At 43.5% G+C, this 12,614-nt stretch overlaps 1 protein-coding gene across 2 annotated transcripts; it reads left to right on the plus strand.

The window, feature by feature from the left end:
* The first annotated feature begins 20 nt into the window (after nt 1–20).
* rnf40 (ring finger protein 40) lies at nt 21–11,928 on the plus strand. 2 transcript variants are annotated; one of them, XM_034569673.1, is made up of 20 exons: nt 21–90; nt 574–722; nt 884–1,051; nt 1,352–1,661; nt 2,688–2,888; nt 3,073–3,194; nt 3,354–3,500; nt 3,829–3,903; nt 4,016–4,135; nt 4,562–4,741; nt 4,933–5,068; nt 5,339–5,460; nt 5,626–5,888; nt 6,142–6,259; nt 6,357–6,506; nt 8,607–8,819; nt 8,899–9,024; nt 9,751–9,891; nt 10,021–10,122; nt 10,489–11,928. In XM_034569673.1, the coding sequence occupies exons 2-20, from the start codon at nt 585–587 to the stop codon at nt 10,663–10,665; spliced, it is 3,009 nt and encodes a 1,002-aa protein (XP_034425564.1). In that variant the 5' UTR covers nt 21–90; nt 574–584; the 3' UTR covers nt 10,666–11,928. The 2 variants fall into 2 exon arrangements, with proteins under 2 accessions (XP_034425564.1, XP_034425565.1); XM_034569674.1 differs by having other exon boundaries at nt 8,610–8,819.
* Nucleotides 11,929–12,614: the final 686 nt, after the last annotated feature.

The following is a 12,614-nucleotide window of genomic DNA, read 5'->3' on the forward strand; positions in this document are numbered from 1 at the left end:
TCTTGATGTGTAAAAAAAAAAAATACGGAAGTAGATTATCGTCACTTCCTGTAGCTTCCCCAGCTACATTCTCCATCGTCCCTTGAGCAGGTTTGTACCGATGAATTAGGTCAGAAAACGATGTGTACTTTCTCGTGCATGTAGAGTTCACTCACAGAATATCTTAGATACACGGGGATGGTCACTGAATAAAAATACCCACCACTGTTTATCAGATACGCTGGACAAAGAGCGACGCTTAGTCAGGAAGATCCCGGATAATCATCCGTTTAGCATTAGCATAGCTGGCGTTAGCAAGATTGCTAATGCTGCGTAAATCGTATCAGAAAAGCCAAAATACATGTTTTGGTTGCTTTTCAGTCCGGGATAAACACGACAACCTTCAGCATACCCCCTTAGCAACACGTGTTTTCATATAAACACCAGGCGATCAGTGTTTTCAGCCGGTTAAAATCAGTGGTCCTTGTAGCATGAGACTGTAGCCGTTTGCTAGCTGTCAACTAATGAATGAGTTCTCCAAAGTGCTCCGCTGTACGAGCACAACGATCACATGTCGTGTTTGATCTCTTTCAGGGGAAGGAACGATGTCAGGTGTTGGGGGAGGAAAACGTCCCTCAGGGGGGGACAGCCCCCCTTGCCCACCTGAGAAGAAAAGCAAGAAGGAGGAGAAGACCACCACCACACTCATCGAGCCCATTCGAATAGCTGGGGTCTCTTCTACGGTCAGTCATATTCAATGTTTACTCCCTCAGGTCACCATGACTTCTGTGTACTTCTGCTTCCACCAAGATGCCTTGCATGCTGTCCCTGGTTTCATTTTTTGGCTAAACAAAGTTCAGCATCTCTGACGTTTATTCTTGTTGTCTGTATTTGTTTTTTGCAGGAGGAAATGGACATGAAGGTGATCCAGTTCAAGAATAAGAAACTATGTGAGCGACTGGAGCAGAGACAGACCATGGAGGATGAGTTACGAGAGAAAATCGAGAAGCTGGAGAAGAGACAAGCCACCGATGACACCACCCTGCTGATTGTCAACCGCTACTGGTCACAGGTGCTGTCTGCACTCAATATTACACTGTTATAACACTATTAATCCCTTTCTGATGAATTGTATACTAGTATTGTGCAGCATGAGTAAACATGTTCCATTTCCCAATTATCTACAGTTGTAAAATTAGCCAATTAGCAGGATTTTGCTCTGTTCAAAGTCAGTTTGTGGAAGTGCCACTGTCACTGCAATGACAGTTAAAAGACCTTCTAAATGCAGGACTCAGTTTTTAGAATATGCTCATAATAAGGATTTTTCAAGAGAATACAGCAATCTTTCAACCCTTGTGTTTCTAATTTGCAGTTGGAAGAGAATGTGCATGTTCTACGCAAACGTATAAAGCCAGATGCTCCAGTGGCGTCTACCCCGGCCCCGCCCTCTGCCCCTCTCCCTGATCCCACACCGATGGAGGAAGATGGCGTCAATCTGGCTTCACCAACCTCTGCAGTTCCTCCTCCTCCCCTTCCAGAAGTCCAGAATGAGGGTGAGCAGGCAGAGAAACAGCAGGAGGAGTGTCCGGAAGAGCGTCAGGAGGAGAAGCAGCCTCCTCCTCCTCCTGTGGGGTCAGAAGAGTTGATGACAACGACAGAGCCGTCACAGAACTCAACAAAAGGTAAGATAGAAAGTCTTAATTGCTGAGTGCTTTGATGAACTTCTATAATTTGACCACATAATCTGTAATCTGTCTATTTTATACATATATGTATTTGACATTATTAAGTTCTGTCTATGTATACACAGAGGATGTCATTGATCCAGTAGCTTTCTTAGCAGGTCGGCATGTAATATCAAGTAATTTTTTATTTTATTTTAACAGACCACATTGTTTTTTGTTGTTTTATCAACATTTTAGTTTGATAGATCGTGATTGGGCGTGATTGAGTTTTGTTATATATGTAATCCTACTTGTGCACAATTGTGTTTTTGTTGGAAATGCGATGAATTTGACCTAAAGTGTTGAAAATAACCAGCCTCTGCAGAAACGCCTGAATTGTCTTCCTGGGGGGGGGGGACATCCTTAAAAATGCTCAGCCCTCAGACTGTTTTTCCTGTAAACATCTGTTAAGGGGGATATACTGGTACAGATGAGGCCTTTGATTGTCTTTACTGTAGGGTTCGGTGTAAGTACGTTTTTATGGTGGAGACTCTCCCATTGGTGCTTTAGTTGAAGGTTGTCCATCCTGAACGCCCTTGGGTTGCTGGTCAGAAAGTGCAAGGCCCAATTGCAAAGCCTGGTGTGTCCTCGGGAGTAGAGCTTCACTGATAATTTGGATGGGAGGGGTGTTATTGAAGGCAGAACTATAATCCCTAAAAAGCATCCAGATGTATTCTCATGTATTTTCCAGGTGTATCTTTAAAAAAATCAACTTTTATAGCTTCCTTGTATGCCTTGGCTCAACCTTCTGGCAAACAGCCTGTCAAATTTCAGGCTATTATAAAGCAAGGCTAACCTCTCCTTATCTGTATTTGTCTGATCCATTGAGATTTCCAATGAAGATTCCAGGTTTTCAAGATTTTTTTATGTAGGCACAAACTCTTTCCTTTTTCCTGGATAAAGATTAAGGTTTAGTGACATTGATATAACCTGCTGTACTGATTTTAACCAACCTCATAGGTAACCACCTCCTGCTATTTTCAGATGCGTCACCACCTCCTCCTCCACTAAGTGATAATGCCAAGGGTTTCCTGACCACGCTGGAGCACAGCAGCGAGGAAGAGCTCACCCTGCACCTCCAGGACCGCATGCAGTTCAGCAAGGAAGCGATTGCCTGCTTGGTCTGTGTCTTCGACAGGCTGCACAGTCGAATTGACAGTATGTGCAAGCACGTCCAAGCTTCAGGTAACTGTTACATTCTCTTAATTGACGTTTTCCATCCTGCATGAGAAATAACTAATTACCTTCTGCTATTTGACTTAAATATGTCATTGTGTAGTTGTTGTTGTACGTAAATGTGTACAAGGTTTTCTTAACACCCATTAGCTCCATTCTAAATGGACATTGCTAACTTTATCTTTATTAACAGCATGTGAGGACAGTAGCCAGTCTGACATCATCAATGTTAGCCACACTCTGCTGGATGAGAACAGTCGACTGAGAGACCTGGCCATTCTCCTGCAGGGTCGTCACCACAAGATGTCCATGGAGGTACGATGTCCTCGGCATTGTTTGTGTCATTGTGTGTGGTGAATGCGCATCTGTGTGGGTGTGAGTGTGTGACTCGGAGAAAGGATAGAGACTGTTGATTTGTTGTAAGATTGCATGTACATGGCCCCTGATTTTCTGCTATGCCTTGCTGTCTTGCAGTACAATGAGTTGGTGGACAAGGTGACCAGCTCCGAGACCAAGGTGTCTGAGATGGAGACGACAGTGGAGGACCTGCAGTGGGACATTGAGAAACTCCGCAACAGGGAACAAAAACTCAACAAACATCTGGCAGAGGCCATGGAACAGGTGCAGTTATGGGATCTATTGTCTGCTAAGTGTGTATCAGTGTGTCTGTGACCTTCTTTTGTCTGTTCTCTCTCTCGCATACATGAAGTGACACTGATAAAGTCCTAACCATCAAAGAGTTCCAAGCCAGCGTCTCATACAGATGCACATCCTGTTCTGGATGCATGCATTGATGCAGTTGTACTGTTTGAATTTGTTATCTGAACATGAAAATAAATACAGAATATTTTCATAGGATTTGTGTAGTTGTGCTGTGTGTTTTTGTTTATGTTCTTCTGTCCTGCTTTCTTTTTCATTTTTCCTTATATGTTCTGCTGTTTGTCTGCAGCTGAAGTCTGGATACAGCAGCACTGGTAGCTCAGGCGGGCTTCCTGGAGGTCAGATTACACTGAATATTCAGAAGGTGAGCATTCATGTTTTTTTGCAGGTCATTAATTTCATATCTCAAACGCAAAGTATGGTTTTTGTACCATGCAAATTTCTCCTATAACACATTGTCCTTCGTCTCATCTTAGTTTGAGAGTCTCAATGCAGAGTTGGAGCACAACCAGGAGTTAGCAAACAGCCGCATGGCAGAGTTGGAGAAACTGCAGGCGGAGCTCCAGGAGGCTGTGAGAGAGAGCGAGAAGCTCAAGGTAAAGAAAGTTTGTTGATTGTAGGAAAGAAGCATCAGTTGAACAACACCAGTCACTAAAGAACCACATTTAGCAGAAGTGAGAAACCTGACAATTTTACATTGTGATTGATATGATAAAAGCAGAGCTGTGGACAATGTGGGACTCAAGATACTGATGCACATGACCAATTTGAAAACAGTGTCTTTAATACAATTTAGTGTTTTTCATGGTGCAAATAGTTAAATAATTGGGATGAAATATGATTGTGTGTTAAAAAGATTATTTTGGGGGAAGATTTCCTTCTGCTTTGAATGTCTGTGTCTGTGTCTGTGTGTGTGTGTGTGTGTGTGTGTGTGTGTGTGTGTGTCTCTGTGTGGCGTGTGTGTGGCGTGGTTCCATTGTTCAACCTTAATCATCATCTTAATCCACTTACTGATTTTTCAGATTGATTTGCGCAACATTCCAGAAGAGGTTGTGAAGGAGACTCTAGAGTATAAATGTCTGCAGTCTCAGTTCTCCGTGCTGTACAATGAGTCGCTTGGGGTCAAAACCCAGCTGGATGAAGCACGGGCGCTCCTGCTCACCGCAAAGAACGCCCACCTCCGACAGATTGAGCACATGGAGGTAACACTTAAAGGATATGTTTGTGCAAATATGAAAAGTTTTTCCAATGGAGATAAACAAGGTTTATACATCAGAAAACAGAAGACTGCTGACTTTACATATCCTATTATAGATTTTCAACTTGTACAAGTGTATTACTGCCGTTACTAGTCAACATGATCTGCAATGTCTTGGTGTTTTCAACTGTTCAGAGTGATGAGCTGTCCCTTCAAAAGAAGCTGCGGACTGAGGTCATCCAGCTGGAGGATACCTTGGCTCAGGTGCGCAAAGAGTATGAGATGCTGCGCATTGAGTTCGAGCAGAACCTGGCAGCCAACGAGCAAGCAGGTACATTTTGAACTTCAAGGCTCAGTTAGTAAATCAATCACACTCTTATTTTTGATTTAAAGTGAGAAGAGGAAGACTTTTGTTTGTATCTGTTATCTGTACCATCTGTTAGTATTGTGGGAAGAGTGCATACTTTTATTTTATCATGAAGTCTATCATTGCATCATTTACAGCTCTTTATAATATTTAATGACTCATAACCAAACCTCATGTTGACTGTGTGTGTGTTTGTGTGTCTGCGCTTTTGATCCTTGGTGTCTGCTCTCTTAGGTCCAATCAACAGGGAGATGCGACACTTAATCAGCAGCCTTCAGAACCACAACCTCCAGTTGAAAGGGGATGTGCAGCGTTATAAGAGGAAGTTGCGGGAAACACAGATGGAGATCAATAAGGTAGATAATGTGATTCACAGTCTGGTAGAACAGTTACAGTGTTTCGATGTGAATCAGCGGGATGTCAAAAGCAAAATCGAAACCTTGGTAGTGATACATTTCCTCCAACTATTGTAATTGTTCATCGTTGTCAAGTACATAATGGTAATTGTGCTTTATCGACAGTTGCGTTGTCAGAGCGGCGACACGCCGGTTCTGATTCTCGAGGAGACGACGAGTGACAGCGTCGACGTGAAGAAAGAGGACGATGAGGACCAGGAGGAGGAGGAGGAGGAGAGGAGGAAGGAGCTTGAGAGACAGCGGGCCAGGGAGAGGGAGAGAGAGGCTGAGCGAGAACGAGAGAGGGAGCGTGAGAGAGAGAGACAGCGCAGCGACGAGCTGAAGAGAAAAGACTCAGACACACTGAAGATGCTCAGAATAGAACTCAAGTACACCCCCCTTCTATTTAACACCCCATTTGTATTTCCAGTAATGGTCTTAGTCACACTTTGGTATAAAAAAGTTTTGCATGATTTAATATTTGAGGCAAAATTATTATATTAATTGTTAAAAATACAAAATAAGCACTTTAGTATAGTTAGCAGGTGTTGAATGGGATCCTGGGCTCAGAAGCACTAAATGAATCCCATTGATGTGATTGCTTACGTTAATGTATTACCTTTTTCTTTTCTAACTCATCAGAAAAGCCCAGGAGTCCCAGAAAGAGATGAAGCTCTTGTTGGACATGTACAAGTCAGCTCCCAAGGAGCAGAGGGACAAAGTGCAGCTCATGGCAGCTGAACGCAAATCTAAAGCTGAGGTTTGTTCTTTGGTATCTTCTGTGTCTCTTTTCTATTTACTCTTCGTTAGCCGGTAACCACAAAGTACTTTACCCACCCCTCTCCTGAACCATCCAGGTGGATGAGCTGAGGATGAGGGTACGAGAGCTGGAGGAGAGGGAAAGGAAGGAAAGCAAGAAGCTGGCTGATGAAGATGCCCTCAGGAAGATCCGAGTAGCAGAAGAGACCATTGAGCATCTGCAGAAGAAACTTGCTGCAACTAAGCAGGTAGCTATTTGTTCCGTTCTCTCAAACAAGCTGAGAGGCTGAACTGATTACATTTAAACCTCTTTCTAAACAAAGACTAGTGAGAAATTAGTCATTACTAATCCGAACTCTTTGGAAATCTGCTCAAGATATGACTTGCACAATCCATCTGTGCATAGAATGAGTGTAGTGCAATGAGTCAAGCATTTGCCTAAGAAAGGGGTTTCCTGACCTTAGAACACTAAAGAAGAACTGAAATCTGAAGCTGTGGGCCTGTCATTTAAATCTTCACAGCTGGTTAACTTCATGCTAATCTCTTGTGAATGTTTTATTTTGCTCTTAGTAACACATTAATGCAAATCTTTTGAAAACCCTGTTTTTTATGGCATAATGAAGGCAGAGAATTCAATTAAAGAAATATCTATCTATTCAAGCATAGTAACCTGATTTTAAAAGAAGATGGTATTGTATAGACTATAAAACAGGCTCCCTACACACCATATGCTAGACTAATTTTCATAAGAATGTCCGCTTTCCTTCCAAGTTTCATTTTTCATCAACATAGTTGTGCTGTTACGTGTTCAACGTCTGGCACAGAAAAAACTTTAAGTGATTATTGCTGGCTTTATGGTAAACAGGCTAAGATATTACATATATAGCTTTTAAAATCATGCCAGTATTGTTGTTCCTTCCTTTAGGTAGTGAGATTTTAGTCACTATGAAAAATGTCTGTTGAGTGAATCTACACTGTTACACTGATTTACTACAAGACAGAAGGAGGGAGTTGCTATGAAATGATCATGTTGACATTTAAGGGGGGGGGGGGGATATGTTACTCGATAACTATAAAAATGTTGTATGAGCTACTCTGATACATTCTAAGTAGGACTGTTTAAAATCCTGTCAGGTCTGAGCTCACTTGCTTGGCTGTGTCTTGACGCTCTCAGAGGGAATTTCATTAGTAAATCACAAAACTCAGGGACAGACTCTCTGAGATAGAAAACATAAAACCATTATCTGACCAGGGTCAAATGTTGGTCAAGTAGTGTCATTGTAATGTCTAAACCTTGTTTGCATAGATGGTGGACACACCCATGTTGGATACTGTAATACTTGATAATGATCATCCAGCTGTTTCCCTGGGTGCCACCTTGAAAATGATCAGTCGTACGTGTCCTATTACTTAGTATGAATCCATTTATCTTCACCATGTCACCCAGTCTTTATCATTTACTCGTTTGGTTTTGGTTCCTCCATGTGTGTGCACTCTTCTGCAAAGAAAATGACTGTTCATTAGCACTTAAATGTAATTCAATCGAATGTAGGCAATGACATAATAATGTAATAGTGGTCAGATTTTATTTATAACTCGTTTAACTGTGACAGCTGTGGAGACCCGACAGCCTGAAGCTGCTCATGTTTGGCAGGTCTCACAGAAAAGAGTTGATGGAAGGAGAGACACAGTCTGGACCGATCATGATTAATTCAGCTTTTGACTTTTGCCTCCTGATCAGGAATTGGGTTTTATCTAATCCCAGCTTCCTGAATTCACTTTTGCAGGATGACTGATTTTCCCAAACGCTCCAATAAACAACCAACCTGTGAGATCATGTGACTTTAAGTTTACAGGCCCCAGTTGGCTTGTTAGTGTGCAGTGAAACAGTCCAGTGAAGGTGTAAAACATTTAAATATGTCAGGTTATATGACGGTGTCACATTGAAATTTAACAACTCTGCACATCTGTTACTCATCTTGTCAAAAATACAGCATCGATTTCACACAGTTTTTGATTTGATCATATTTTCTTGTTTTTGCCAATGATACATTTTTTATTGTTTATTTGGAAGCAGGTAGGAAATGTAGATGTTAGCAGTTCTTTTTTGAATCTATAAAAATTGACTGAATTTATTTGTTTTATATACATGGCTTGTTTTAGTTGTTTTTAGTTGTGATTACAGAACATTGTGTGAAAATGCTTAGCTTATTTGGAGAATATGACTTAATCCCCCAACTCACACTGTACTTGATATGAACGTTTACCATTGGTGAAGAAACCAGGCCCCATTTGTTCAAAGCCACATACTGCCTCATCTGTTCACTGATACCTGTGCGTCTCTCGAGGAGGAGGAAGCCCTGCTGAGTGAGATGGACGTCACGGGCCAGGCCTTTGAGGACATGCAGGAGCAGAACAGCCGACTGCTGCAGCAGTTAAGGGAGAAGGACGATGCCAATTTCAAGCTGATGAGCGAGCGAATCAAATCAAACCAGATCTACAAGCTGCTGAAAGAGGAGAAAGAGGAGCTGGCAGAACAAGTCCTCAGATTCAAAACCCAGGTGAAGTGCAACTGCAGAGTGGATGCTCTCCCATAGTGTCGAGGAACTGAAATATTAACTTGCTGCTGCCTCTTGTCAGGTGGACGCTCAGCTGCTCGTTGTGCAGAAGCTGGAAGAGAAAGAGGGCGTCCTCCAGAGCGCGCTGGCCACTCTGGAAAAAGAGTTGGCTGTCCGGACGCAAGCACTAGAGCTCAACAAGAGGAAGGTGAGGAGAGAGATGCCGCTCATCATACTGTTGGCTCTTACACTGATTAGATTGCTGCCAGATGTCTGTGGTCCTAAATGTAAACATTAAAACACTGTAGCAGGATCTGGGTAATTGCCCGTTCGTAAAACTATACTCTTTTCATTTGATTCTCCTGTATTTAGGTGCTTGTTAAAAACCCTGACATCCGAGTTGCGTGGGGTTGCTGCCACAAAACGTATTAACGAGCTACACTGTTAGCAATTAAACCCAGTGTCTGTCCTCATTCCCACACTGCCATGTTTTGTAAGTGCCTGCTCACGTGACGTGTTTCTGGTCATCGCTAACATTGGCCAGGCACTTGAATTCTTTTTTTCCACATTTAATCTTATTTTTAAAAGTAGAAACAACCTCGGCACTAAATTGAAAACATGACCGAAAAGACACAAAAGCAGCTGTTTACTTGAACTGAAACCAGCGATTGCGTGGAAGCGGCGATGGAGCTCTACAAACGCATCATGTGCTGTGGAAGATGGTCGTCAGAGCCGGAAAACGAACACAACGTGTAGTAAATATGAAAATTACAAAATCAGCAGTGGTGAATGAAGCACAGGGAATAGATTCAGAATATCAAGTTTTTCCCAGAGCTTGCTGCAGCCCCAGCACATTGCAGCTCAGGAATTTCATCATTAGATTTGAGTTTTTTTGTATTATTATTGAGTGTGTCCGGTTCCTTCCCTGCTGCAGGCAGTGGAGGCTGCCCAACTGGCAGAAGACCTGAAGGTGCAGCTGGAGCACACGCAGGCCAAGCTTAAGGAGATCCACGTCTCTGTGGCAGAGAACCGCACGGCCCGGGAGAGGGAGAGCAGCAACCTGAAACGAGCACAGGTATGTTGTATTTCAGGAATTGGGGGGGGGGGTGGGGGGGTCTTCTGTCCAAGTTACTTGTGGAGTTCAGTTTGGAGGAACACACGAGGCTGCAGCTCTCATGACTCTTCCCCCCTCCGTGTCCTCCAGGAGGATCTGTCCCGGCTGAGGCGGAAGCTGGAGAAACAGAAGAAGGTGGAGGTTTACTCTGACGCTGATGAGATCCTGCAGGAGGAGATCAACCAGTACAAGGTGAGAAATTTGTTTGAATAAACCTCAAGTTGGTGACAAGGGAGTTACAAAAAACACCAACACCTCCCTGGCACAATCCGACGCAGACAGAAATACAGTCTGGTGAAAATGTAACGTCGTAATGCTACAAATACTAAAGCTTGGTGATTTGTTCGATTGGCTGGCAGTGGCAGTTTTTCATTTGTGAGTATGAGCCAGAAAGTGAGCTCAAACCTCTGTAAATATTACAGCCACTTTGTGCTTTGGGGATACAAAGACTTGTTACACCCTCAAGTATTAGCCGCATTACCATAGAACAAGTGGAGGTAATAACACTGCCGGCAAGTCGGTATTTGGCCCATAAACTACGTGTTTATCTGTCTCCAGGCCAAACTGCGCTGCCCCTGCTGCAACACCCGAGACAAGGAGACGGTGCTCACCAAGTGTTTCCACGTATTCTGCTACGAATGTCTGAAGATGCGTTACGACACCCGGCAGAGGAAGTGCCCCAAGTGCAACTGTGCCTTCGGCGCCAACGACTTTCACCGCATCTACATTACCTAATTCACGTGGAGACGGAGGAACAGTAGAGAAGAAAAAAACAACCAAAGGAGAGAAGAGAATAGAGACACAAGAACTGAAGATTTATTCAAAGATGGGAGACATTTTTAGGAGGGGGGGGGGGGGGGGTATTGAGATGAGTTTGTTTCCCTGTTTTAATCTCTCTTTGGAAAGACTTTTACTGCGTCATTACCAGTCGCTGATTAATGTGGTGACCAAACAGTGACACATCTTACTGAGAGTTGTGCTGTAGCTAATAAACACAGTTGTTTGTGCAAACCGTGACGTTCTTACATGTTGAGCTGTTTTCCCGTCTTTGCCGTTCTCGCCAAGTTAAACATCCTTTCCTCGAACAGACTGAGCCGACTTTTAACCATTTCATTTTTTTGTATGTATAGAAGAACATGAACTGCAGTGCTACAGGGTTGATCTTCCTGACGTGTTTCCTTGAATGGGGTTTTCTATCCTGCTGCTTTTGTAAAATCAGTGGAGCAGAAAAAGAAACTTCAAAATTCAAAGAAGCCATCCTCCACTGACTCGAGGGTTGCGTGTCTGAACCTAAATATGTTTCTGATGTATGACGTGCAACAGGCAGCTTTGTCTAACTTCCTCAGTTAGGCTATAGTATTAACAATGCCCGAGAGACATCAGCTAGTTTGGCATCCAGTCAGCACATACAGGAGGGTTTGGATCACCTTGGGCAAGGTCCTCTGTGTGTGTTCATCTCGTTGCCATGGTTCCCGCTGGAGAGTTTTGACACAACATCTGCAGCTTATAGTGCCTCATTACTGATGAAATCACTCCAGTGGAAAGTCAGCTCATATGGGTGTCCTTAGTGGGCTGTGCTGCTCCAGGTCCTCGCAGACTGCTCCGCTAAAAGGTTCGCTACGACAGCAGAGTACAAAAACATCTGCTTAACAACATGCTTCTTACCTAATTGAGCCAACGCAAGCCCCTTCCCCTCTGCTCTGATGATGTGATCTATTTACTGGGAGGTTGGTTCGCGTCTGTTTGACGTTAGCGCTTGTGGGAAAGGCAGTTCACACCATGTAGCGCACATAAAAAAAGTTCCAGTGCTGCGGAGAAAAAGAGTGGACATGTGAAGAAAAAGGGGGCATTTGGTAACGGTTATGGAAGAGTCGCTGCAGGATCTGGCTTTTGTTGGCAAAGATAAGAATCATTTTACTGTTAATAATTCATGAGCATTGGTTGTTTACTCATATGAATGTGCATAATAACCTGTCTAAAATAAATGAGTAGTTTCCACTTTGTTGTAACTGATCATTTTCTGTGTGCCACTCGTGCTGTGTAGTGACTGATGGTCTTTATTAGTGTATGAGACAATGCTGTGTGACAGAGGCCGACCTGATAGTGCTGCAGGCAGGCGTCCACTGCTCTTTTTTTTATTGCATACTTGTGCTGCAGCAGCGGGGCTACACCCAGCCCCAGACATCAATAACACCACCATGCGTCACGGACACTCGCTATTCACACGTCAAGCGCCGAAAGCAGCGGCCCGAGGACCCCTGGGGGTCGGTGGCCGGCTGCCAGGGGGTCTGTAGATTGTTTCCAGATTCCTCCATTAAAGGTAAAAGCAGTATTCTGTGTTGATGTGGTGCAAACGTTTTTTTAAAACATGTCTAATAACTTTCAAGAGCCGTTTTCAGACATGAACTCCCGAGAATGTCTGGATGGTGGGATCTGGAGTTTCTCCTGAGTTTGTCGTTGGCACATGAAGAATGCAGCAGGGAATTCTCCGGTCAGACGTGTTCACAGCAAAGAAATGTCCACATGGTTAAAGTGAGGCTCCACATACAGAGACGGGACGTAACATTTTACATCCACACCAGCGTCGGCCCTCATCGCCAAAAGCTCTCGTGACATCGTGACATATTCGTTGGTGTCTTCTATGTGAGGCACCGCTTTTTTGTCCCCGAGATATTTATGTTCTT

The sequence above is a fragment of the Hippoglossus hippoglossus genome, chromosome 19, assembly GCF_009819705.1.
Source record: "Hippoglossus hippoglossus isolate fHipHip1 chromosome 19, fHipHip1.pri, whole genome shotgun sequence".
Taxonomy (NCBI): Eukaryota; Metazoa; Chordata; class Actinopteri; order Pleuronectiformes; family Pleuronectidae; genus Hippoglossus; species Hippoglossus hippoglossus.

What these genes read in the sequence shown, in the direction of transcription:
- rnf40 (XM_034569673.1), top strand. Translation starts at nt 585, where the DNA reads ATGTCAGGTGTTGGGGGAGGAAAACGTCCCTCAGGGGGGGACAGCCCC. An exon ending in TCCTCAGATTCAAAACCCAG is followed by an intron (nt 8,820 to 8,898) that starts GTGAAGTGCAAC and finishes GCCTCTTGTCAG; the next exon opens with GTGGACGCTCAGCTGCTCGT. An exon ending in TAGAGCTCAACAAGAGGAAG is followed by an intron (nt 9,025 to 9,750) that starts GTGAGGAGAGAG and finishes TCCCTGCTGCAG; the next exon opens with GCAGTGGAGGCTGCCCAACT.